Source organism: Cupressus sempervirens, chromosome 6, assembly GCF_028749045.1.
Source record: "Cupressus sempervirens isolate cs-2001-9-10 chromosome 6, ASM2874904v1, whole genome shotgun sequence".
In the NCBI taxonomy this organism is placed as follows: Eukaryota; Viridiplantae; Streptophyta; class Pinopsida; order Cupressales; family Cupressaceae; genus Cupressus; species Cupressus sempervirens.
The window spans coordinates 214222695-214248390 of NC_143123.1; the positions used below are offsets into that span (position 1 = coordinate 214222695).

Genomic DNA, 25696 nt, shown 5'->3' on the forward strand with positions numbered 1-25696 from the left:
TAACACTAATTCAGACCAATTCTTAATCATAATGCTAAATTTAATCTTAATGAAACTTCAATCCTAATTTGAGCTTTAACCACAACATGACACTAATCCAAACCCTAATTTTTGAATAAGTCTTACATTTATAAAGAAGATAAATCAACAATCAAGATCAAATGTATTCATTCTACTAGCTTATACATGACTTACATGATCTCACTTGTTATTTATGTTTATTATGACATATTGAGTTATTATGACTATTTTGTAATGTCCCAAAATTTTAATAAAATATCTTAATCAGGTTAATTAATTAAATGGTCCTAAAATTAAATAATAATATCACAAGGACTTATTTAATTAATTGATTTAATTAATAAAGAGGCCTAATTTTATTAATTATCCTAAGTGTTCGTTGTGTAGGGATTCTCTTGTAAACCCTTAGGATTTATCTGTGACGGGGTATTTAAGTGTGACATGTAGGTAGTTGTTAGTATGTGATTTGGGTTATTTTCTTCGTTCAATATATTCTAGTTGGAGTTCTCTGGTGTTCGCCATTGCGAAGGTGAGATATCTTCCCTACTTGGCTCTCATGGTTTCGGTGGGATTCAACCCTCACCTTATTCTGACCTTTGTACTACCTTGCTTGGATTTGGAAAATCAAGGTGTCATTGTTGTTTAGGGATATAATATTGTGCTTCTGTGATAATTTGTAAGTCTTTGTATTTAGTAAACTTTTGGAATTCAATCATCTATTTTAGTTTTCACATTCTTGAATTTTACATCGACATTTCTCCCAGACTATCCAACCTTCCACTCGTACAACTTCACACTACTTTCCCCTTAGCACAACTTCTCCCTTCGTACTGACCATCACCACTGTAAGAATTTGCCTTAGGGCAAAATAACACCAAGATCAAGAAGCTTAAACACTAGCACAATATGGACCAATAATTGATGATCAGAATAACAATAATAAGAATATCATATGTACATACACATTAGAAGTACTTGTATATAAAGGCATCTAGAATGACTAAGAGTTAGCAAAGTGATAAGCCTCACAACTAAGCACATGTCCACCAAGAGTGGATTATCCTCCATTGAGTACAGGAGTTTGTGTGATGATGAGAGGATAATCTTACATAGGTGTATCTTGTAAAGAGATGTTGTAGACACCATGTGCTTAATTAGAGTGCGAACAATTGTGTTGTCTACATGACAACTCAAATATATATGCAAACTCCTGTGTTGTCACCAAGACAACTTATATGACTACACATACTCCTAGGTATCTATATGACAAATAATAAAATAATGCATTTAACCTAAGTAAACTTAAGTAAAGTGTAATAATAATTAATTATTTACACTAACAACCACACTCCCTTCAAACTTGTCGTATGCATCTCACCTCCCCTCTTCCATCTGTACTGTCAATCACTTGGTACAAACTTTTCCCCTTCCCATACTCCCTCTTTCCCAACTACCATACCCACATATTCATATGGTCCCCTGTTTGACCATGTGCACTACTCCCTCATGGACCCCATACAATGTAGGGTCAATGACAGGAACATTACAATGGTATTAGAGCTGGTGATTCTACCAGCTTGTTGGGGGAATTGAGAGTCTAGACTTGGATCACACTATGGCACCCAACAATGCCATATGGTCTCTCTTAGTTTCTAGCTGATTGGAAGGCACATCTATTGGTCAAATACTCTAAGAACACTTTTACATGCAAATTGAAATATGACGATATTCAGGACGATTGATTCAAGCTAATTGATGACATCATCTACTACAAAGACATAATCCATTTCATACTCAAGTCCAAGATGAAGGAAAAGATTTTGGAAGAAGACACTTGTGCAAATAGCATTGAACCAAAACTCGATGATGAACCTAATGGAAATATGAGTTCTACCAATGACTCTCTAGATAAGAAGGCTCTACCGGTAGTTGTTCATCTTCCTGGTGATGCAGACTTGATTAAGGATTGTTTGTAGGAGCAATCTTTAGAATTGGTTGAACACGGAGTTTACCCCTTGGCTGAGCTTGAGGCATACATAATTTCTACATCTTTGTGTGAGGGACATCCTCATGGAAACTACAAGTTGTACCCAAGCTATGAGCATGAAGGTATGAAGGCTTTGGATATGATCATTAGAATGTATCAATAGGATCCTAAGGACTCTGGACTTGGCCATGTCTATTTCAGAGTGGCACAAAAAAAGCTTGATGGATATTTACTTTTCTCACCTACATCCAAGTATGTGTACATGATCAAGATGTGACATGAATACTTCAGTATATACAACTATTTGTGCTTGGTTTGGGATTCTGGAGTTGCAATGGTCAAACCGTTTGATGATGGATTGCTTGAGGGAAAACAATCTTTGCATGATGAGGATTTGTAATGTCCCAAATTTTCAATAAAATATCTTCATTAGGTTATTTAATAAATGGTCCTAAAATTAAATAATATCACAAGGACTTATTTAATTAATTGATACAATTAATAAAGGGGCCCAATTTTATTTAATTATCCTAGGTGTTTGCTCTGTCAACATTATTTTGTAAACCCTTAGGAGTTTTCTTTGAAGGGGTATTTTAGTGTGGCATGTAGGTGTCACCTTTGTTCAGGAATATAATATTGTGCTTGAGTGATAATTTGTTACATATATGCATTTGGTGTACATTTTGTATTTGTAAAACATTTGGAATTCAATCATCTATATTAGTTTTCACATTCTTGAATTTCACATCAGCATTTCCCCTAGACTGTGCAACCTTCTAGTCGTAAGGCTTTACACTACTTTCCCCTCGGTACAACTTCTCCCTCTGTACTTGCCATCACCACACTCCCTCTACTCCCTTCAAACTTTCTGTACATATCTCACCTCCCTTCTTCCATCCGTACCATCAATCACTCTATACATATTTTTTCCCTTCCCATACTCCCACTTTCACTACCACCATACTCACATATCCATGTAGTCCCCTCTTTGACCTTGCACGCTACTTCGCCGTGGATCAACAAAGGGAAGATTACATTTTATTTTATTTTATATTTTCAATATAATATTTAACATATATATCTACTGAATAAAATTGTAGGTATTGTTGATTTGAATGTGAACAAGATCATGGTGTTGGACTTGGATGACCCTAAGGGTGTGGAAGAGTCTCCTAGTTTAAAAAGAACTAGGTGAACAAGAAGGAAGTTGTAGGCCAAGAATGACGAGCTAGACAAAGGGGATGTCAAAGCAGTCATCGAAAAGATCAAGGAAATGCAAGAAGAGATGGCTCTTGTGCCAACCTAAAGTGTGATTAGTTGTTTGTCTAGCTTACTACTCTTTTTGTCTTTTTGAGTCCAATGGATAGGTCTGTAGTTTGGTTTTGTTGTAGGCCTCGGTCAGTATTGTGTTGGTTTCGCAGTGGGTTGCTGGTTGTGTGGGGGTGCACATTGTTTAAAGTGGTGAACTATTTTTAATATTTTGTAGTAATTGTTAAAATTTCGAATTCCCTATAAAAAAACCTATTTTGACCCTTAATAAAAAAACACACATATGTAACTATCACTTAATTAAGTTGTACCTAATACACTTTTTAACACTTTAATTCAAATACGCTTATGTAAGTTGGCAAATTATAATGACCTCTCCTTTCCTCCAAAAAAAAATCCACAATACTTCATCATTCCTTTTGGACCACTTCTAGGAGTTTCTTGCACATTCTTCTCTTTTTAAAATTCTAAAAATGATATTTACTTCCTCAATTTATTTCATTCTAGAAATTTTCCGACTTCGGCGCCATTAAAGGAGTTCTAAAATAATCGAATTTTATAGTCTTTCACAAATAATGTTCGAATTTTGTTAAATTAAGCAGACGCTAAGCGCGAACCAACACACTGTTGACAAGCCCAAAAAATTCCAGATCGTCTAGCTCCATTCGTTTCATTTTCAGGTACAAGATAAGAAATCCTATGTAGTCATTAAATCTTGCCGATGTGTGTTTTTTTGTTTCATCCTTATTTATTGTTTTTGAATTTTTTTCTTAGTTCTGTGGCTTGCAGTTCCCCCATTCATGGATAGAATAGCGGAGGAAAATGTATTAGTTCTACCCATCTTATGTCTAGTGATATTTGTGATGGCAGGTTACCATTCGGGTTTATTTTTTGATCCATCACAATGAGTTGGTATTCCTGGTGGACAGGCGCTCTTAGTTCTAGAGCTGTAAGTATTTTGATTGTCCATATGTTTATTTAATTTGATCTATTTGCGATAGATAGAGAGGTAAACTATGAGATAATTGAATGCAGCAAAGTAGCTTTTAACCCCACAGGCCACACTGTCTGTGCGTTGGAACCCAACTCCTTAATTAATGCCCTTTGTAGAAAATACATGTTAATTGGGGTTTTAATTAGCAGGAAAGATGAATTCTAGCTTTAATAGGCTCCAGATAGCTTCATATTTTTATATTTATTCTCTTAGTTAAGTACTCAGTTGGGCAATCTAGTTGTTATTGTCCGCAATCTGAAGTTTGGTGAGGCTCAGGGCTTTGGCAATCCTAACAAGTAAAGAATCATAGCCTAATGCAAAACAGTAGGACGATGTTCTGATTAACATCAATAAAAAGAATAAGCAATTGTGAAGATAATCATTTTTAAAAGCATAAAGTGCAAGGTTGAGGTATGCACCCAATTTTCATGAAGAATCAACTTTAACTATTTTAACTATTTGTGGGAAGGGGGAAAGATCGGTTTGATTTTGGTGAGTCTATATTCTTTCAGTTTCGTGGTAATGATTAGGGAAGATAAATCAGTCATAATGGGGCTGGTAATTTAGTGGAAAAACATTCCAACAACAAATGGGAGGTTCTAAACTTGACTCTAACCTTAAGTTCTTTATCCTTACCACCATGTTAAAGTTTGTATGGACCAATTAGGAGTTTAACTGAAGAACTTCTATTTACTGTTGGGATCTTCTGCTACTAAACTATCAACCCTCTTTATGATTGGTCCATTCTTAATTCAAATATGACTAGCACAAGCAAAAGCTTAAAGAATAACATAAACCTTACACCACTTTATACATAATGGAAACTTAGTTTTTATACAAATCAAGTAGAAGTCTATGATCTCCCATTTACTTCTGAGGTGCTCTGATAATAAACTGCCAGTCCACTTTTGTACTGGTTCATCTTTATTTCAATTATGGCTCCATTTTCAATAATATTTCATCAGCCATACCAGAACTGAAGATGATCTGTTAACAAGAAGATATTGATGGTACTGGTTCATCTTTATTTCAATTATGGCTCCATTTTCAATAATATTTCATCAGCCATACCAGAACTGAAGATGATCTGTTAACAAGAAGATATAGATGACTTAGTAGCAGAGCATCCCAACAGTAATAAGAAGTCTTAAATTCAATTCCTACATCCATGAAAAAAAATCAAATTAACTTTTAATGTAGAAGATAACGTATGAATTGTATCATTCTTTTTAAGTCCTTGCTTCCTTGTTTTCCATTCATACTACGTTCCAAATGTTGGAGGCATAGAATTATTCATCCATACCTTTAAGAGAAGTCCAATAAATTTGTTTAAAATAAGTGAATATATAATTTAATAGAGATTGTAGAATTAACCAAACACATGATTAATTGTGTCATATTGTCATATATTAGCAATTGAATGGGGCCATCAGTTCCCTCAAAAAAATTTGCACTTGCTACTAGACAAAATAAGCGTAGCAGCTTTGCTCTCGTACTGTCGCAATCCCTGCTGAACTAAAAGAACAAAGCTGATTCAAGGGAATATTTTTAGTGATGATAGAGCACATGGGATTGTTATGGAGATCTTGGAGATTGGCTGATCATGGAAGATGAATGAATGTAGTCTTCTTGTTGGACCACTCTATATTTTGTTTTAATATTTACAAAAGCAGATTATACAAAGTAATAATGTGGTTAGAGATATATTTCTTAGAAATAAGATGAGTTGGGCCCATTTTAGAAACCCGCAATTTCAAGTTAGATAACATTACAGATGCAGTCCATGAAAGAATTCTAATTATTTAGAACAATGAAATCATATATTCATCAATAAGTGGTAAATCTGATTTATATGTTCTTTTCCATATAAGATATGCAATAAGGAGACATGGTAGGGTGCCTTAGCCATTCTCCGTCCATGCAATCTTTCTCTATTCTTACATCATTGGAGATCTTTGGATTTGTTAACATCCCCTCCTCTTTAGGCCATATCTTATATGACTGAGATTCACATGCCAGTCAGACATGCTGCTGATTAATATATAATTTTTGTGTTTTAATAATAGATTTATTTCATGAACTGCATTTGTAATGTTGCCTAACTTGATTGTGGGTTTCTTATCTCATTCTAAAACCAAGACTGCATCATTAACTATATTATATGCTATGCTGTGTTTTATCTGATTTTCTAAATTCAGGACAGAATATAGACTAGTCCAGCAGAAGGACATCGCAATGGAGTCACGAAGAAAATTATCCCAGATGAACGATAGAAGCCTATTATTCTCATCTTCGCTCACTCAGCATGAGTGATTTCCCTTCCTGACTTGGCATTGCCTTTGTTTCAAGCTTTGTAGTCTTTTTGGTCCACATGCTTTGTTATATTCAGGGTTTTGGGTTTGACCATGGAAAAGAGCCGGTGTCATTCGCAGCTCTGTGCTGCATCATAATCTGTCACCAATAGAATATATTACATATCGGTTTGAAGTCCAAACAAATGGACACTAACTTAATTTGCATGTCTAGCTTGTAGTAAACTGTAGGATGATTGTTGGTGGTAAGAAAATGAGATCAGAAATTGAATATTAAAATATTTCCTTCCTCTTGCTAAACTCTTGTCCATTTCTTAGCAATAGAATTATATTTTCACCCCCACCCAAATGGGAAATAATGAATGAACTCCATAATTTGGGTTAACTTACTGCTGTATTATCTAGCAAAGTTGTGTATGTGACATTTTGTTTACATGCAGGGCGGAGGCCAGCAAAACGTTGAAGGCTCAGAAATAAAATCTGACAAGCAAAGAGTAGCCCTCATTATTGGAGTCACAGGAATTGTGGGCAACAGCTTGGCTGAAATCTTGCCTTTGTCAGACACTCCTGGTGGACCCTGGAAAGTTTATGGTGTTGCAAGGAGGCCTAAGCCTGATTGGTCTCCAGATAATCCAGTTGAATACATTCAATGTGATGTGCTGAACAGGGGAGAAACCATAGAAAGGATTTCCACTTTGAAGGATGTGACTCATCTTTTTTGGGTTTGTTGGGTCAATAGAGAGACAGAGGAAGAGAACTGTGAAGCCAATGGAAGGATGTTCAGTAATGTCTTAGACGCTCTATTGCCTAACGCTGAAAATCTTGAGCACATCTGTCTGCAGACTGGTGGGAAACACTACCTTGGCCCATTTGATAATATTACAAAAAATCGAAATATTCAGCCCCATGAACCACCCTTTCATGAAGAGCTTCCTAGGCTACCTGGGCCTAATTTCTACTACACGCTTGAAGACATACTGTTTGATGCTGCAAAGAAGAAAGAGGGACTAACTTGGTCCATTCACCGCCCTACAGGCATATTTGGCTTCTCTCCATGGAGCTTAATGAACATCATTGGTACTCTCTGTGTCTATGCTTCTATTTGCAAACATGAGGGGCTTCCTTTCAAATACCCAGGAAATAGAATTACTTGGGAACAGTTTACGGATATATCTGATGCTGAATTGATTGCAGAGCAAGAAATATGGGCTGCTGTGGAGCCTAATGCTAAGAACCAAGCCTTCAATTGTTCTAATGGAGATGTGCTCAAATGGAAAAGACTGTGGAAGCTCCTAGCAGAGAAATTTGAGCTGGAAATGTTACCACATGAAGGTGAAGGATTTAGTCTGGCTGAAACAATGAAAGACAAGGGACCTATCTGGGATGCAATTGTGAAAGAAAACAAATTATACCCTACCAAAATTGAGGAAGTTGGAAATTGGTGGTTTGCAGACATTTTACTAAATGCTCCATTTGAGAGCGCCCTTAGCATGAACAAGAGTAAGGAGCATGGTTTCTTTGGGTTTCGTAATACAGAATCATCTTTCCTATCATGGATTGATAAGATGAAGTCATCTAAGCTTTTTCCATAGATTTGATCTGTGTGCTTGAAACCTATTGCCAGAAAGTAGGAAGAGTAGCAGTTCTCGAGTAAGCTTTATTATATTGTATGCTTTTAGACTTTGAAAATACTACTTGTTATGAAGTTTAAGTGAAGTAGTTTAATCTTAAATGAGTACTGGTGTCCTCAATACAGTATGGTTGTAAATTAAAGTTCATCAGCTAAACCTGTGTATTTACCTTGACTGCATTAGAGCTGGTTATATATGATGAGTTTAAATATGAAGATCGTTTCACTCATGCCAAGGATTTAAATAAGTGGCATCTAGCAAGGTTGATGCTTGTGTGTCGACTGTGAAAAATATTTGATCAAAATCTGAAAGTTTTTGCTTTTTATTTTTACAATGATTGGAAGCATAAATATAACAAAATTAAGTAGTTGTTGCACAGCAACCGTTTACATGTATACATTGATAGTATTTTGGAGTTCTATAATGTTTTTTATGGTATAAATATTGATAAAACATTTGCACAGCAACCGTTAAAATGTAAATATATTGTTACTATAATGCTTTAGTATAATACTGATAATTAATTGTGGGGTGGGGGAGGGTAGGGTGGGTTTACAAAATTAAATAAATTTACTATTAAGTGAGTATCTTAAAATATATAATTTTTTATTTTTAATATCTTTTTAAAAGTGTTAATGTTTAAAAATAATGGAATGGTATAATATAAAATCATTGTATTAATTAACTTGAAAATTTGTTTAAGTGACTAGTAAATATTTTCGTATATTCAATTATGGTATCTAGGAGAATACATTGATGGTCCAATGATACTTCTGAATTGAGAGACACAACTTTGTACAATAACACAAACCTTCATGTCGATGAAAATACATGTATCCACAAGGAAAACCATGACTGATTGTGAATGAAGGCTATGTAGGAATGTATGCACTCCAAAGAAAGTGATTCCAAAGGTGTAGATAGATCGTAGCCAAAAAATAAATCAGCACTACAAGAAAGTAATTTATGTAGTGCACATATCTTAAGCATTTTCTTAAAACGCCACATCTTGTGATGAGTATTTTAGTAGCTACAAACTATTTATGTTTACAACATAGGTGACTATGGATGAAGAAACCTTTATTGGTTGAGATTTTAAGTTTCAATGCTTTAATGAAAAAGAGGGTTACAAATTTATTAAAACAGAAAGGATTACAACAAGGAGAACTCGATAAAGAGCTCTATCATGAGCAACAAGTTCATCAAATTCTTGCACCATCTCAAAGGGAAGCTGCCCCCTATTCATAATATTCTAGGCCGAAGCATGACTAGAAGCCCATTTGGCCAAATAATCAGCAGCTCTGTTCCATTCATGAGGAATGTAAGTAAACCTAACAAACTCAAGAGAGGTACAAAAGAGAAGAGTTTGATTAACAACAGCGGCCAGTTGCCAACTAACATCCTCAAGCTTCTGTGAAGAAAGCAAGTTCACCACCATTGGGAGTTAGACTCACAGATAATCTTGTGCCATCCCCACAAACAACATTGTACTTCCATGAGGTTGTTAGTTTAGTCAGCCTTATGCACTGAGAAAAATAATTTAGTGCCACCAAAACTACAACGAGCCACTCCCCCAATACCAGCAGGGCCTGGATTCCCTTGGGAAGAGCCATCAATGTTAATTTTCAGAACTCCATGGGGAGGAGGATTCCGATGCCCATCCTGATTCACCTGTCCTTTCCTCTATTTTCGAGGCTGCGTGGGCACTTTTTGATATCATTGAGTTGCAACCCCATCCTAAAGATGAAAATTGAGGTGATTGCATATAGCAAGATCAACCAGATCCATACCCCCATCTAGCGCACACTTCACTTGAATAGTTTCCTGAAGAGAATGGGAGATCTTCCACCAAAGATGCATAACACCAATCCGAGCATCTTGGAGGTGGTTAAGGAATTCTATTCTAGCAACTAGATGCTTCAGGCATTGAATTCTACTTTCCTAACTCTTATTCCAAAAAGAGAGGGGGCTAATCAACTGCGGTTTTTTAGACCAATTGCCTTATGTAATGTGGTTTACAAAGTCATTACTAAGTTGATTGCTGAAAAAGTGGCTTCCCATTATTATCTCAGAGGAACAAGGTAGTTTTGTTGCTGGAAGACAAATTTTGGATGGGGTGATTATTGCTACTGAGGCTATTCATTCTATGGCTAGTTCAAGGGAGAGATCAATGTTTGTTAAGCTAGATATGGCTAAGGCCTACAATAGAGTTAAATGGAGTTTCCTAAGGAATATTCTTCTTACCTTTGGCTTTAGCTCTAACTGTGTGAGTTGGACTATGAGTTGTGTTACTTCTGCCTCTTTTTCAGTTCTTCTTAAAGGTCAACCTTCCCAGCTATTTGATGCCTCTAGAGGTCTCTGCTAGGGTGATCCTCTCTCCCCCTATCTTTTCATCATCATGGCTAAGGGCTTGGGTAGATTCATTAAGTATCAGGTGTCCCAGAATTCTATTTAGGGGTGGCGGTGAGGTAATGGTTTACCTACTCTTTCTCACCTTCAATTTGTTGATGATTCTGCTCTTGTGGGTCTTGCTAGGATCAAGCAAGTTGAAGCCTTTCGACATACTTTGGATATTTATTTGGCAGCTTCAGGCCAGAAAGTTAATGAGCACAAATCTTCCATTTACTTTTTTAACACTCTTGATTCTATTTAGTAAAGGATTGTTGATATCCTACAGTTTCAGACTGGGTTGCTTCCTTTTACTTATTTTGGCATCCTTATTGTTGTTTCTAGGTAGCCACGACTCTTTTGGAAAAATTTGATTACCAAGCTTCAGGATAAGGTAAATCATTGACTCATAGATGGTTTTCTACTACTGCTTGGGTTACTCTTTTTCAATCTATTATTCAAGCTCTTCCTACTTATAGAAGCATGGTTTAGGCTGCTCCTGTTTACTTTCTCAAGGAGTTTGATGCTCTTTCTCATAAATTCCTTTGGAGTGGTAATTTGTATAGTATTAAATGGAATTTGATTAGTTGGGAGACTGTTTGTAGGCCTAAAAAGGAGGGTGGTCTTGGTCTTCGATCAACTCCCTTGAGTAGTCAAGCATTGGCTGCTAAGCTTTATTGGCGATGGTGCTCTGGACAACATCAACTTTGGGCTCATATTATCACCCATAAATATTTTCATGGTGCTGATCCTTGCTCTATTTTTGCACTTCCTCTTGAAGGTCGTGGCTCTATGGTCTGGCATACTCTGAAGATTGGTGTTGTGTTAGTCAAGAGAGGTCTGTTCTGGATATGTAAGGGAGGCTTTGAGGCTTTGTTTTGGTCTGATGCTTGGGATGGATTCCCACCCATATTATCCATGTACTCTCATCTTCAGACTCTCTATGATTCTTTTCATGCTACTGGATGGGATAAAGTGGCCCATTACAAGACTCATTAATTGGGACTTCTTGTTGGTTACAGATGGAAGTTTCCATGCTTTAAATATATAAATATACATTACATTATTTAGATGTTATCTCCCACTTTGTAAGACATATTTTGTAGCATTTTCCCCTTCATTACTGTATTGATGATAATTTCATGATTATGATGCTTACATTATGAGTGCTCATATATTTTTTACCCATAATTATTATATCTTATGCTTATGCCTAATGATGACCATTCTATTTCCTAACAATACTAACATCACTAATAGATAATACTTACATGTGCTTGTAAGATCTTGTCTACTTTAATCTATGGTCCTATTTGGGAGCAACATTGGGGACACCTTGGTAACTAGCATTCTTTCATCATGAGAATGTCATTTTCAAATGATAACACATTGCCCTTGTTGACCAAAATGATACCCAATGATGTCATTGGCCTTAGATCATATATTTGTTGAACATAGTTGAAATCGGCTTCGGCTATGCTCTAGATAGAATGCACCAAAAGTCCATTTTCTTTAGATCTCCAAAAACACGATGATTCAAAGGTGCATTTTGTCTGGAGCATAGCCGAATCCATCCTCTCTCTCTCTCTCTCTAACATCACATTATTCTTTTAAATCTATATAACACTACTTTCTAAAATCTTTTTTTATGTTATAGACTTCTAAGATGAACCCCCTCTCTCACACACATCCCATTATTCTTTTAAATCTATATAGCACTACTTTCTAAAATCTTTTTTATGTTATAGGCCACTCATTCCAAAGAAGCATGCAAGAAGAAAAACCATTCATATCTACATACATATCCTTTTGACGAGTTCTTAAATTTACTTTTACTTCAACGTGCATTGTTATGGTAATTTGTGTGGTGTTGAAAAATATAATGATAATAAATACATTGCACTTTTTTATTTCATTTTCAATTGGTTAATAAAACCCATTAAACAATAAGAGTACAAGTGGTGTGATTATTTTTCAAGACTTGATATATAGCCTTGATTCTATATAGCTCATTCCCAAGGATTGGTATTTATTATTAGTTTTTCTATTCCTCTACTATGTTAGATTCATACTTATAATTGGTGATGATTGTGCAATTGAAAAAAATGAACCCAAAACACACATTTGGAATCAAATTTTGAGGGTTAATCTAATCCTTTCTACTAGTAGTTATATGATAGCTTGAAGTATAAAATATTACATGTGTATCTTTAGAGTTGCATTTAAGGTCATGATTTGTCATAGTTCCTGCCTAATGCGCTGTGAAAAATTAAATTGTTGTCCTATATGCTGGATTTAATAAAATACAAATATACATAATAGTGAAAATTATATAATATTATGAGAGTAACCTAAATTAAATTAGATAATGTTATTAGTATACAAAATTATATAACTGTCATGTATAGTATATTAAATAATTTTTTAATATAAATTTAAGATAAAGTTAGAAAGTTTATATTTGATTGAAACAAATATAGTCATATTTTTAGTTATAATTTTTATATTAAATATTACATGTAACTTTACTAACATAATAGTTTTGTTTAGCAAAGAGCCTACAGCACAATGGTAAATTGTGAGCCTCTTATCGAAGAGGTCTTGGGTTTGAATCTACCCATGCTTAATAAAATAATAATTAATAATAATACATAATAATTAATCTTGGGTTCGGCCTCTTATCGATAAAAAAAAAAAACATAATAGTTTTGTTAAAATTATTAGTTCTTATATATTCTTTCACAAATTTATATAATCTTAATTTTAGAATATTTTGAATTAGAATAAGGTAAATTAAATTTGATTCTATTGATCATTTAAAAAACTAAGCAATTAACTTTTTTATGAAATTTTTTGTTATTCCATACTTAAATCTTAATGTTAATTTCAAACTAGAAAGGAATAATTTTTTTTTTAAAACATAAATCTACACTGAAAATCTATAAATGTACTAGTTGGCTAGTCATATGGAGATGTAAAAATGAATGATAATTTATTTGACAATGTTTTAGTCAACTTCAATGCTTTTAATGTACTTGGTAGAAAAATGTGACCATTTCTATCTAAATTGAGAGTGAAAATACAATTTTCATGGATGAAAAAACATTGCTAGACAAGTACTATGACTATCATTTTGTAATTGCATGGCTATGACCCATTCATGCTAGATCTCTAAGTAGTTTGACATTATAGGTTAGAGAAGTGAAGAAGAAGCTTATTCATCTCCTCATTTACAGTTAATTTAAAAGATTTATTTTAATTACTAATTACTAATTTGTACGAAGCAGCTTATTCACCTCCTCAGTTATAGTTAATTTAAAAGATTTATTTTAATTACTAATTACTAATCTGTATATATATTAAAAAATATAAATTATGGACTATTTGTTTATTACTGACAAATTTCTTTTTAGATATTAACAATAAAGTTAAAAAGTATAATTACTTTCAATTATTAAAATATTTCAAAAAATTAATAATACTTTTTCCAAATATATAATTTTGGTCAATAGACATTGATAATAAAATAAAAATTTTAGCTTTCCCTTCGTTAGATCTATAGGAGGATTGAGAAGAAAGAAAATGCATCTACTATATTAAGGATGTGTTGAAACAGAACGTGTTGGTTGGGTAGAGGCACACGAAAATCAAAACACAAAAATACAATGTGCTGCTGCACAATAAAAATATAGTATTTCATTCACCATGATATGAAATAAATACATAGTGCCTTTTTATAGGCAAGTGTATAATATTCTAAAGAAATCTAGCATTAATCGATAAGACAAAATTTCTACAAACTTCTGGAAAATATTATAGCTAACACAAACTTCTAAAAAATATTACAGCTAACACAAACTTTTGAAAAATACTTTAGCAGACACAACCTAAACCTAATAATCTAGAAACATCTAATGATGGACAATTAATTCTAAGTAGAAATTAGTATTTCTAACTCCCCCTCCCCTAATTTCTACTATCTACATCATTAATATTTACAATTCCCAATGCTTCTCTCAAAATCTCAAATTGTTCCTGTGCTAAAGCCTTGGTGGAGATATCTACAAGTTGCTCCTCTGATCTGCAATGCTGTAGATTAATTTCTCTATTATTAACCAGCTCTCTAATGAAGTAATACCTTGTGTCAATATGCTTTGTCCTCTTGTGAAACACATGGTTCTTTGAAAGTGCAATAGCTGACTTGTTATCACAATAAATTGTAGTAGGTCCATCTTGAGCTTGCATTAAGCCTTTCAAAATTCTTCTCATCCATACTGCTTGACATGCTATTATTGTTCCCACTACATACTTTGCTTCGACTGATGAGAGAGTTACTATAGGTTGCTTCTTTGATGTCCAGGCTACAATGCCTATCCCAAGATCAAATGCATATCCAAATGTGCTCCTTCTATCTTCAACATTCCCTGCAAAATCACTATTTGTATATCCAACTATTTAAAAATCATTTGCAGTAGAATACAATATGCCATGATTCATATATCCTATAATATATCTTAATATTATTTTTCCTGCCTACCAATGTGAGTTCTTGGGTGAGTCCATGAATCTAGAGATTAAACTCACTCCATGCATAATATCTGGTCTAGTAGCAGTGAGATGCATCGAACTACCAACCAATCTTCTGAATATACTTGAGTCAAAACTTTTCTCAATATCTTCTCTATTTAGTTTGGTGCCTACTAGCACAGGTGTAGAAACTGGACTAAAATTTATTAATTTAAATATTTTCAAAACATCTTTTGCATATTTACTTTGATAGATGAAAATTCCTTTATCATTTTTGTTAGCGTAAGGGTATGTGCATGATCATGGTAAACCAAACTATGGCCTTAAGTGGTAGTGAAAAACTAGCAAATCAAGGTTATGTCAACTTGACACATAATTTTAAAGTGGTTTTAGACTTTAAATCAAAAAGTTGTAAGAAAATAATCTGTAGGAAATTGAATGTAGTTTCTAAATTACTAGGCCTTATCTAGAGAAAAAAAATTTGATTGGTCAAAAGTTTGGATTGTAATGCAGTACTACGAAAATTTTAGGGCAAAAATAAAAAGTAGGTATATGCCTGACCACCTTAATCAAAATCAAATGATAATATTTTTTAATATAATTATAGATATAAAAAGTAGACTCATGCCTGGATGTGACGCATATTTTTTGGTATTTTTATTTCAAATAAATAATTAAATATGAATTTTTTACTTAAACTTAAAAAAAAAATAAAAAAATCCCGTGTCTTACCACCTTAACTAATTGAAAACTTTACCAATTTTTTTTTTTTTCCCTTATACTAGGTGAAGCATAGAATGTGATGCAACTTTTGGATTTATTCAATCAGTATGTCAATTAACACTTTATAATCATTTTCATTGAAAATTAACTAACAAATACTTATTGAACTTAGAATTTGATAGCAATTATATAGATGGAATCTCGAGTGTTATAAAAAAACCCTTTTCATTTCATTCAATTTCGATAAAAATAACATTGTCAGATGGCTACTCGAAGTCTAAGTGTCAGTGAAACCCTTCTCAAACACGTTTTTTGGGTTGAACAAATAGGCTTGGTAAATACCGAGCCTAATTGGATACCCAAAATAAAATTAGGTATCCGATCTGTAATCAGATACTCGATATGAAATTGGGTATTTGATCATTGTGAGTTTTCCAATTGCAATTTTGGAGGGAAATTTGAGAGGAAAGATTTTCCAATTACAATTTTGGAGGGATGGAAATTTGAGACAAAAGAAATTTTCCAATTGCAATTTTGGAGAGAAATTTGAGAGGGAAACTTTAGAGAGTTTTAGAGGGAAATTTATTTGGGGGAAGTGTCGACATTAATATTATTATTACATATGATTATGATTATTGTTAACTATTATTATTATATATGATTATAATTATTATTATATATAGTAATATGTATAATTATTATAATAATAATTATAATAATAATAATAATTATAATAATAATTATTATTATAATAATTATTATAATAATAATAATTATTATAATAATTATTATAATAATAATTATTATAATAATAATTATTAAATATAATATAGTTATAAATATAAATATTATTATTATAACTAAATATAATATAGTAATATATATGATAAATATTATTATAATTAAATATATATAGTAATATTATATGACTATTATTATATATAACAATATATATGGTTATTATTCTTATTAAAACTATAATCTAGTAACATATACGATTATTATTGTTATATAATCTAATAATATATTATTATTATTATATGAAAATATACAACATTATATTATTATTAAATATAATATTGTCATGAAATGCATCGAAAGAGGTCACATGTTAACCTATGACCCCTTTCGACACATTTCATGACAACATATGTCCCTAAGGCCCCTAGTGACCCCTTTCGACGCATTCCCAATGGGTCCCTAGGGATATACATTGTCATGAAATGCATCGAGAGGGGTCATAGGTTAACCTATGACCCCTCTTGACGCATTGGAACCAACCAAATACATCCTTAGGGGCCCTAGGACCCCTAGGGACATAGGTTGTCATGAAATGCGTCGAGAGGGGGCATAGGTTAACCTATGGCCCCTCTCAACACATTGGAACCAACCAAATGCATCCCTAGGGGTCCTAGGGCCCCTAAGGACATACATTATCGTGAACTGCATTGAGAGGGGTCATAGGTTAACCTATGACCCCTCTTAACGCATCCCTCTTGATGCATTAGAACCAACCAAATGTGTCCCTAGGGATCCTAGGGCCCCTAGGGACATACGTTGTCATGAAATGCATCGAGACTCTCGATGCATTGGAACCAACCACATGCGTGTCATGAAATATGTTGAGAGGGGTCATAGCTTAACCTATAACCCCTCTTGATGCATTGGAACCAACCAAATATGTCCCTAGTGGTCCTAGGGCCCCTAGGGACATACATTGTTGTAAAATGTGTTGAGAGGGGTCATAGGTTAACCTATGACCCCTCTCGACGCATTGGAGCCAACCAAATAACCTATGACCCCTCTTGACGCATTGAAACCAACCAAATGCATCCCTAAGGGTCCTAGGGCCCCTAGGGACATACGTTGTCATGAGATGCATCAAGATGGGTCATAGGTTAACCTATGATCTCTCTCGACACATTGGAACCAACTAAATGCGTCTAGGGCCCCTAGGGACAAAGGTTGTCATGAAATGCATCGAGAGGGGTCATAGGCTCGATGTATTAGAACCAACCACATGCATCCTTAGGGGTCTTAGTGACCCTAGGGACATACGTTTTCATGAAATGCATCATCCCTCTCGACGCAATAGAACCAACCAAATGCGTCCCTAGGGGTTCTAGGGCCCCTAGGGACATGCGGTGTCATGAAATGCATCGAGAGGGGTCATAAGTTAACCTATGACCCCTCTTAATGCATTAGAACCAACCACATGCATCCCTAGGGGTCCTAGGGCCCATAGGGATATATGTTATCATGAAATACGTCGAGAGGGGTCATCCTATGACCCCTCTTGATGCATTAGAACCAACCACATGCATCCCTAGGGTTTCTAGGGCCCCTAGGGACATACATTGTCATGACATGCATTGAGAGGGGCCATAGGTTAACCTATGACCCCTCTCAATGTATTCGAACCAACCAAATGCATTCCTAGGGGTCCTAGGGCCTCTAGGGACATCCGTTGTTGTGAAATGCATCGAGAGGGGTCATAGGTTAACCTATGACCCCTCTTGACATATTAGAACCAACCACATGTGTCCCTAGGGGTCCTGGGGCCCCTAGGGACATACATTGTCATGAAATGCATTAAGAGGGGTCATAGGTTAGATGCATTAGAACCAACCAAACGCATCCCTAGGAGTCCTAGGGCCCCTAGGGACATACGTTGTCATGAAATATATCAAGAGGGATCAGGTTAACCTATGACCCCTCTTAACACATTAGAACCATCCACATGTGTCCCTAAGGGTCTTAGGGCCCCTAGGGACATACATTGTCATGAAATGCCTTGAGAGGGGTCATAGGTTAACCTATGACACAACCTATGACCCCTCTCGATGCATTGGAACCAACCAAATGCGTCCCTAGGCGTCCTAGGGCCCCTAGAGACATATGTTGTCGTAAAATGCATGACTTATTAGAACCAACCACATGTGTCCCTAGGGGTCCTAGGGTCCCTAGGGACATACGTTGTCGTGAAATGCATTGAGAGGGGTCATAGGTTAGCCTATGACCCCTCTTGACCCATTAGAACCCCTCTTGACGCATTAGAACCAACCACATGTGTCCCTAGGGGTTCTAGGGCCCCTAGAGACATACGTTTTCATGAAATGCATTGAGAGGGGTCATAGGTTAACCTATGACCCCTCTTGATGCATTAGAACCAACCACATACATCCCTAGGGGTCCTAGGGCCCCTAGGGACATACACTATCCTAAAATGTGTCGTTAACCTATGACCCTTCTCGATGCATTTTAGAACCAACCAAATGGATCATAGGTCATAATAATAATAATAACAACAATAATAATATATGTTGTTATATTTAATAATAATAATAACATATATTAATAACATATATAATATATTACGTTATTATGTTTAATAATAATATAATATTAATATACATATCTTATATTTATATATTATAAGAATAATATATATTATTATAAGAATAATATATATTATTATAATATAATTATAATATATACAGTATTATTATATTTATAGATTATAATATTAACATTTATTAATAATAATAAGAAGTCATACTAATATATAATACATAAAAAATAATCTTAAATAATATTACTTGTCATACATTCCCCTTAATTCCCTCCAAAATTTTGGCATCAATATCGGATATCCAATCAGAAATCAGATATTCGATTTATTATTGGGTATCTGATCTTAGATCAAATACTCGATTAAACTGGCATGATTTTAAAAAAATATTCCTTGTCACTGCAGACCCTTGTTCCGGCCGTGGAGACCATCCATTACCCATGGCCACCCCATACTGAGGAGTCTCCAAGGTGCTCTAAGTGCGTTTCAAGGTTGATCTTCTGAGGGTTGTAACTCGAAGCTCCTGAGGGCTATTGATAAAATATTGAATGCTATAGGACAGTGATGCCAAGCTCTAAAATAACCTATCTCATTTTTGAGAGATCACATTCTATTTGGATTCGGCATAACAATCTTGCTTGATGCTAAAACTTGCAGTGTGCCTCAGTTCATAGGTGCACCACAGTGTAACTTTGAAACCACTGATCTTGGCATCAAATTGTTAGTGCCATTAGCTCCGAATGGGCGGGTGAACCCTAGTGACACCCTTGTTCTGGCTGTGGAGACCATCCATCATTTGTGGCCACCCCATACTGAGGAGGCTCCAAGGTGCTCTAAGTGTGTTTCAAGGTCAATCTTCCGAGGGTCTCAACTTGAAGCTTGTGTGGGCTATTGATGAAACGTTGAATGCTACAAGAAAGTGATGCTGAGGCATAAAATAACCTATCTCATTTTTGAGAGATCACATTTTATTTGGATTTGGCACAATGATCTCGCTTGATGCCAAAACTCGCAGTGTGCCTTAGTTCATAAGTGCACCACAACGTAACTTTGAAACCGCTAATCTTGGCATCGAATCCTTACCACCATTAGCTCCAAATGGGTGAGTGAACCCTAGTGACACCCTTGTTTTGGCCATGGAGACCATCCATCTTCCACAGCCACCTTGTACCAATGAGACTCCAAGGTGCTCTAAGTGCATTTCGAGGTCAATCTTTCGAGGGTCGTAACTCGAAGCTTGTGTGGTTATCGATGAAACATCAAATGCTATAGGATGGTGATGCTAAGGCCTAAAATAACCTATCTCATTTTTGAGAGATCACATTCCGTCTAGATTCGGCACAATGATCTCGCTCGATGCCAAAGCTTGCAGTGTGCGTCAGTTCATAGGTGCACCACAACATAACTTTGAAACTATTGATCTTGGCATTGAATCGTCAGCGCCATTAGCTTCGGATAGGTGGGTGAACCCTAGTGACACCCTTGTTCTGACCACGGAGACCATCCATCGTTCATGGCCACCTCGTATAGAGGAGACTCCAAGGTGCTCTAAGTGCGTTTCAAGGTCAATCTTTTGAGGGTCGCAACTCGAAGCTCATGCAGGCTATCAATAACCCCTTACCAAGCTTGGTGAACTTTTCTAATTAAGAATTTAAAGTTATACCAAAAATTGCTAAAAAATGCAAATACTTTTGCAACTTTTTCTTGCAAAGTGAAAAATGAATGCAAAGAGTCAGTTAGGGGTTTGAGCATGACCATAAAAAGCTGGAAACACCTATATAAGGTGTGAAATGATAGTATGCATTAATGAAGCCAATTTGTTAAGTGGATCAGTATGGGTAATTTGATCAATGTGAGAAATGTATTAATGTTATTCATATGGATATGGTATTAGAGAACCAAGTTAAAAAGGTTTGATCCAATCAAGTCTCTTATGTTGAGATATTTTGAGGTTATGTTGAAATTGAAAAGTTGTACTATGAGGATAGTAACAAAGTGAAGGGCTAGTTATCAAAGATTATGAGTCTACAAATGAGTTCGTGGTTGGGAATAGAATCCATTGTTGAGGAGTGGAGTCCTTAAGTGTGTTGAGATTAGATTTGAAGCCAAGAGTTAGTTTCAAGGTTGAAGCTAGAGTTTAAAATTAGATTTTGGGTTATGTGAACCTTGTGTAGGAGGTTAACAAGTGTGTTTATGTCATGATAGCACTTCAAATCAAACACTGCATCCAAATTTGATAATAAAGGTTGTTAAAATGTTATTCACAAATTATTGCATTTGAATCGAATATAACAAACATGATCAAAATTAATGATATTCCATAAACATGAACAATACACATGATCCACGATAAATTGAACAATACTAGATACTAAATTAATATGTATATCATTGTAAACATAAGTGACAAAAATATATATCAAAATACATGTATCCATAGACAAATTACACAAATATATATCAAAGGTCAAATTACAGAAATATATATCAAAATACATAGATCCATATACAAAATGTGGCTGATCATGCCATCAGAATGTGTATAATATCAATGTTTCTGTAAACAATGTGACAGATGCCATCTCAAAATGTCTCATGATGCATCCTATGAAAACTATACTATCCTAAGTTGCTGGTGAATGATCAAAATACAACCTCTTCGCTACACTAGGTGGATCAGATGCCTCCTACATAAACAAAAAAGGAAAACCCAAAGTTAGACTACTAAATTTATATGAGTCTTTGTATCTAACATTAAATTACTCAAATACATAATGATATATTTTTTTAATGATCTTTTATACTATTAAACTTTCATAATAAATACCACTCTCATCGACCTCCTGTTTCGATGTATGTTCAAATATGTTTGTTAGATGAATCTACAACTTAAACTATAACATTATAATTCATAGCATGCTAAATTTATAACATATTTAATCAAGAATTCAAACTACAACTTACTAGTGTAGGCTCCTCCTTAGGATATGGTGGCTGCATCATCAAAGAGAAAAACTCTTCCATCCAACCTCGTGTGTACTAGGAGTTTCATATCAGATACAAAATAGTAGTTGTTAATATCACATAAATTAGTTTTGAATTTATTTATGAAGATAAGAAAAATAAAAAATAAATGATAATTATACATAAAATGGGGCTGTCAGTGCGAATGGAAATGCCTGAGCATCTATGACGCAAAATTTGCATGGGCTCATCGCCAGTAGCCATGCCCTATACAATAAAGAATGTAATTAAATTTCATTACCACAAACATTTTACAAGAATGCATCGATATTTAATCAAATATAAAGCACCTAATTACCTTTCCTTTGTCAATGGTTCATAGATCATCCCCCACACTTTGCCCCCCAAGGACAGGTGGTACCTACAACATAAAAGAAAGATTAGAAACCATATATGCTACAATATCAAATAGAAAAAAATAATGAGAACACAACATAATGTATCATAGATGTCTCAATACCAAATGAAATAGCTGAGAATGTGGCATCATCAACCTGTCTCAACTCCTCCTCAGTCATCAACTAAATATGAATGAAGATCACATACATGTATAAGTTAGTATGGCTTAAAAATTAAAATCACTCTATTATAAAAATTAACTTTAAATTGCATATGTCATAACAAAAAAAATTATACACGTACCGACATAGAAGGAGTCCATGCCTCTGCATGCCCCTCCTCTCTCGCATTAGGGTCTATGGCCTCTACACATGCATTTGGTGTATCCTCGTCTAATGCAAGCTGATACTCAAGAAGATCACCTATGAGACCCAGAAAAATATTCTTGCATGTAATGCAAGTATGAGGCACATGAATGTGTGATGAGCTAGCTGATGATGAACTTATGCCAACATCATCAACATGGGGAGGCAAGAATGACCTAGCTTGAGATATCAATAAGCTACTCAGTCTATGGATGGCTCTAATGGTCTAAGAGGTAGCCTCTACAATAATATCACGATGCTACACTCGAGGAGGGGGGGAGACATCAGCAGGGGGTCAAAAGTGCTAGCTTTCTTCTGCTAGGAAGAGGGTCTATCCTAAGGAGCTCCTAGACCTACACCAATGTTGGGCTTCATGCTCCAATAGTTCACCTTGACTTTCAACACAAATTCTGCATATAATTTTCTAAGGAAATAAAATGGTACCTCTAAATTTCTATGTGGAGGGATGTCAAAAACCATCCACCAACGATCCCAAAAGTTTGCACGTATGGCATCATTTGTGCACCATTTAATCGATAGTTTAGGCTTTTTGTGGTTGATTGGTAAACCAGTTTTTTGGTTCGCAAAAAGGGCAACCAAATCATCTTTACTTATATTGAGGGCCGCAACTTCATCATAGTCCAACCCATCATCAAACATCTCATGCATTTCATCATGCCAACAAAGAGTGGCATTTTGTTCCTTGGTAAGTGTTTCAATGTTATCCACTATTGTGTTTAATGTGGATAACATAGGAGCCAATGCAGGTACAATATTATATGTTGTCTCCAAAGCCCTCAATTTAGTGAGATTTTCAAATATCAAATCCTCGATTTGAGGAGGGTTTTGAGGGGGTAAATGATCATTTGGTGGACGATTTTATGGGGGCACTGGATCATTTGGTGGGAGGTTATGAGGAATAGTATTTCTTGCCTCAGTATCATCATTTTGGTCACCCATACCTATTAATTCGCAAAACATAATTTATATTAAAAAAAACCTAAATTTTAACAATTTCTATCAAAAAAACTTAAATTCTAACAAATTCAACTAAAACTAACAAATATATAATAAAATTTGATAAATTTATACTAAAATTGATTAAAAATATTAAAAAAATACCTATTATCATGTATCCGATTACAAAATAGATATCCGAGCTCGAAAAATACTATATCACTGTCAAAATAGCAACCCTCAAGTTGTGTTTTTTTTAAAACTAGTAGTACGGTTATCAGGTATCTGATTTGATATCGGATACCCAATATTATCAGATATCCAATAATATCAGGTATCAGATATCAAATTAGATACCCAATAAGGGTTGGGGGCCTACGGTATAGGTTTGGTATCAGGATGGGTTGAAAAAAGTTAGAGCAGATTTTGAAACACTTTTAGACATTTTCAAACTCTACTTTTTTCACAACGCCACTTTTTGGCACACCATGACCATCACATACCCATAAATAATTAGTTATTATTACACTTTACTTAAGTTTACTTCGGTTAAATGCATTATTTTATTATTTATCATATAGACACCTAGGAGTGTGCGTAGTTATATGAGTTGTCTTGTTGACAACACATGAGTTTGCATAATCATCTGAGTTGTCATGTAGACAACACAGTTGTTTGCACTCTAATTAAGCACATGGTGTCTACAACATCTCTTTATGATATACACCTATGTAAGCTTACCCTCTCATCATCACACTAACTTCTATGCTCAATGGAGGATAATCCACTCTTGGTGGACATGTGCTTAGTTGTGAGGCTTATCACTTTGCTAACTCCTAGTCATTCTAGATGCCTTTATATACAGGAACTTCTAATGTGTATTAACCATATGATATTCTAACTATTGTTATTCTAATAATCTATTATTGGTCCATATTGTGCTAGTGCTTGAGCTTCTTGATCTTGGTGTTATTTTTCCCTAAGGAAAATTCTTACATGGTATTTGAGTTGAGGGAGCTTCTCTTCACATAGCCATTGGAGACCATTTTTGTTTCACCTCTTGGAATACCATGATTTAGATCTAGAGTATTTGTAGTTATTGGGAGTTCCTAGAGCCAAAGTGGACCTTACCATTGCATCCAGAGGATTGATTCGGTGAATTTTGATTATAAATTTGCCTACTCTAGGCCATAGTGGGAAAATTCTTTTTGCAAACCAGAACTCGAAGGCCCAATTTGTGAAATTGGTATGATCTCCTTAGATCTAAACATTTTTGTGTCTCTACATTTTTACTTTTTGGATTTGCATTTTCTTTCTGAAATTCTGTGAAAAAATTGGCCTTTTAGGCTAGTAGGAGAGATTTTTTTTTCAGGACAAGATTGTTGCTTGCTAGTCCAAATCAGATATTGGCATCATATTTAGAAGGTCAAAAAACTCCCAAATTGACTTTTATTTCATCAAAATTGGACATCTAAGGTGAAATATAGAGTCAATTGATTTTTGGAGGTGCGATGGCAGTGATTTAGGAAAAATAATTGCAGAGGTGATTTTCAAACAATGATATCTCCCTCATATAGACTCCTTTTTCCAAGAATTTTTTGTTTTGTTTTGGGGTATAATTTCATGATCTACACATTGGTGTAGGATGTTTGAGATCTTTGTTCCTGAATTTTTTTGCAAATCGTAAATTTTGATTTTTGCAACTTCAAAGGCTTAGTTCGGGCTAATCTGGACACATATTTAGGTTCCATTTTTTTTGAAAGTGCATAATTTTTCATCTACTTTCTAGGTATCTAATCATATTATA

General features: G+C 34.7%; 1 protein-coding gene across 1 annotated transcript; it reads left to right on the top strand.

Annotated features, from left to right (window-relative positions):
* Positions 1-3772: 3772 nt before the first annotated feature.
* On the top strand, positions 3773-8443 carry LOC149552027 ((S)-8-oxocitronellyl enol synthase CYC2-like). Its single transcript, XM_089787508.1, has 3 exons — positions 3773-3957; positions 4148-4226; positions 7024-8443. The coding sequence occupies exons 2-3, from the start codon at positions 4182-4184 to the stop codon at positions 8173-8175; spliced, it is 1197 nt and encodes a 398-aa protein (XP_089643634.1). The 5' UTR covers positions 3773-3957; positions 4148-4181; the 3' UTR covers positions 8176-8443.
* The last annotated feature ends 17253 nt before the right edge of the window (positions 8444-25696 follow it).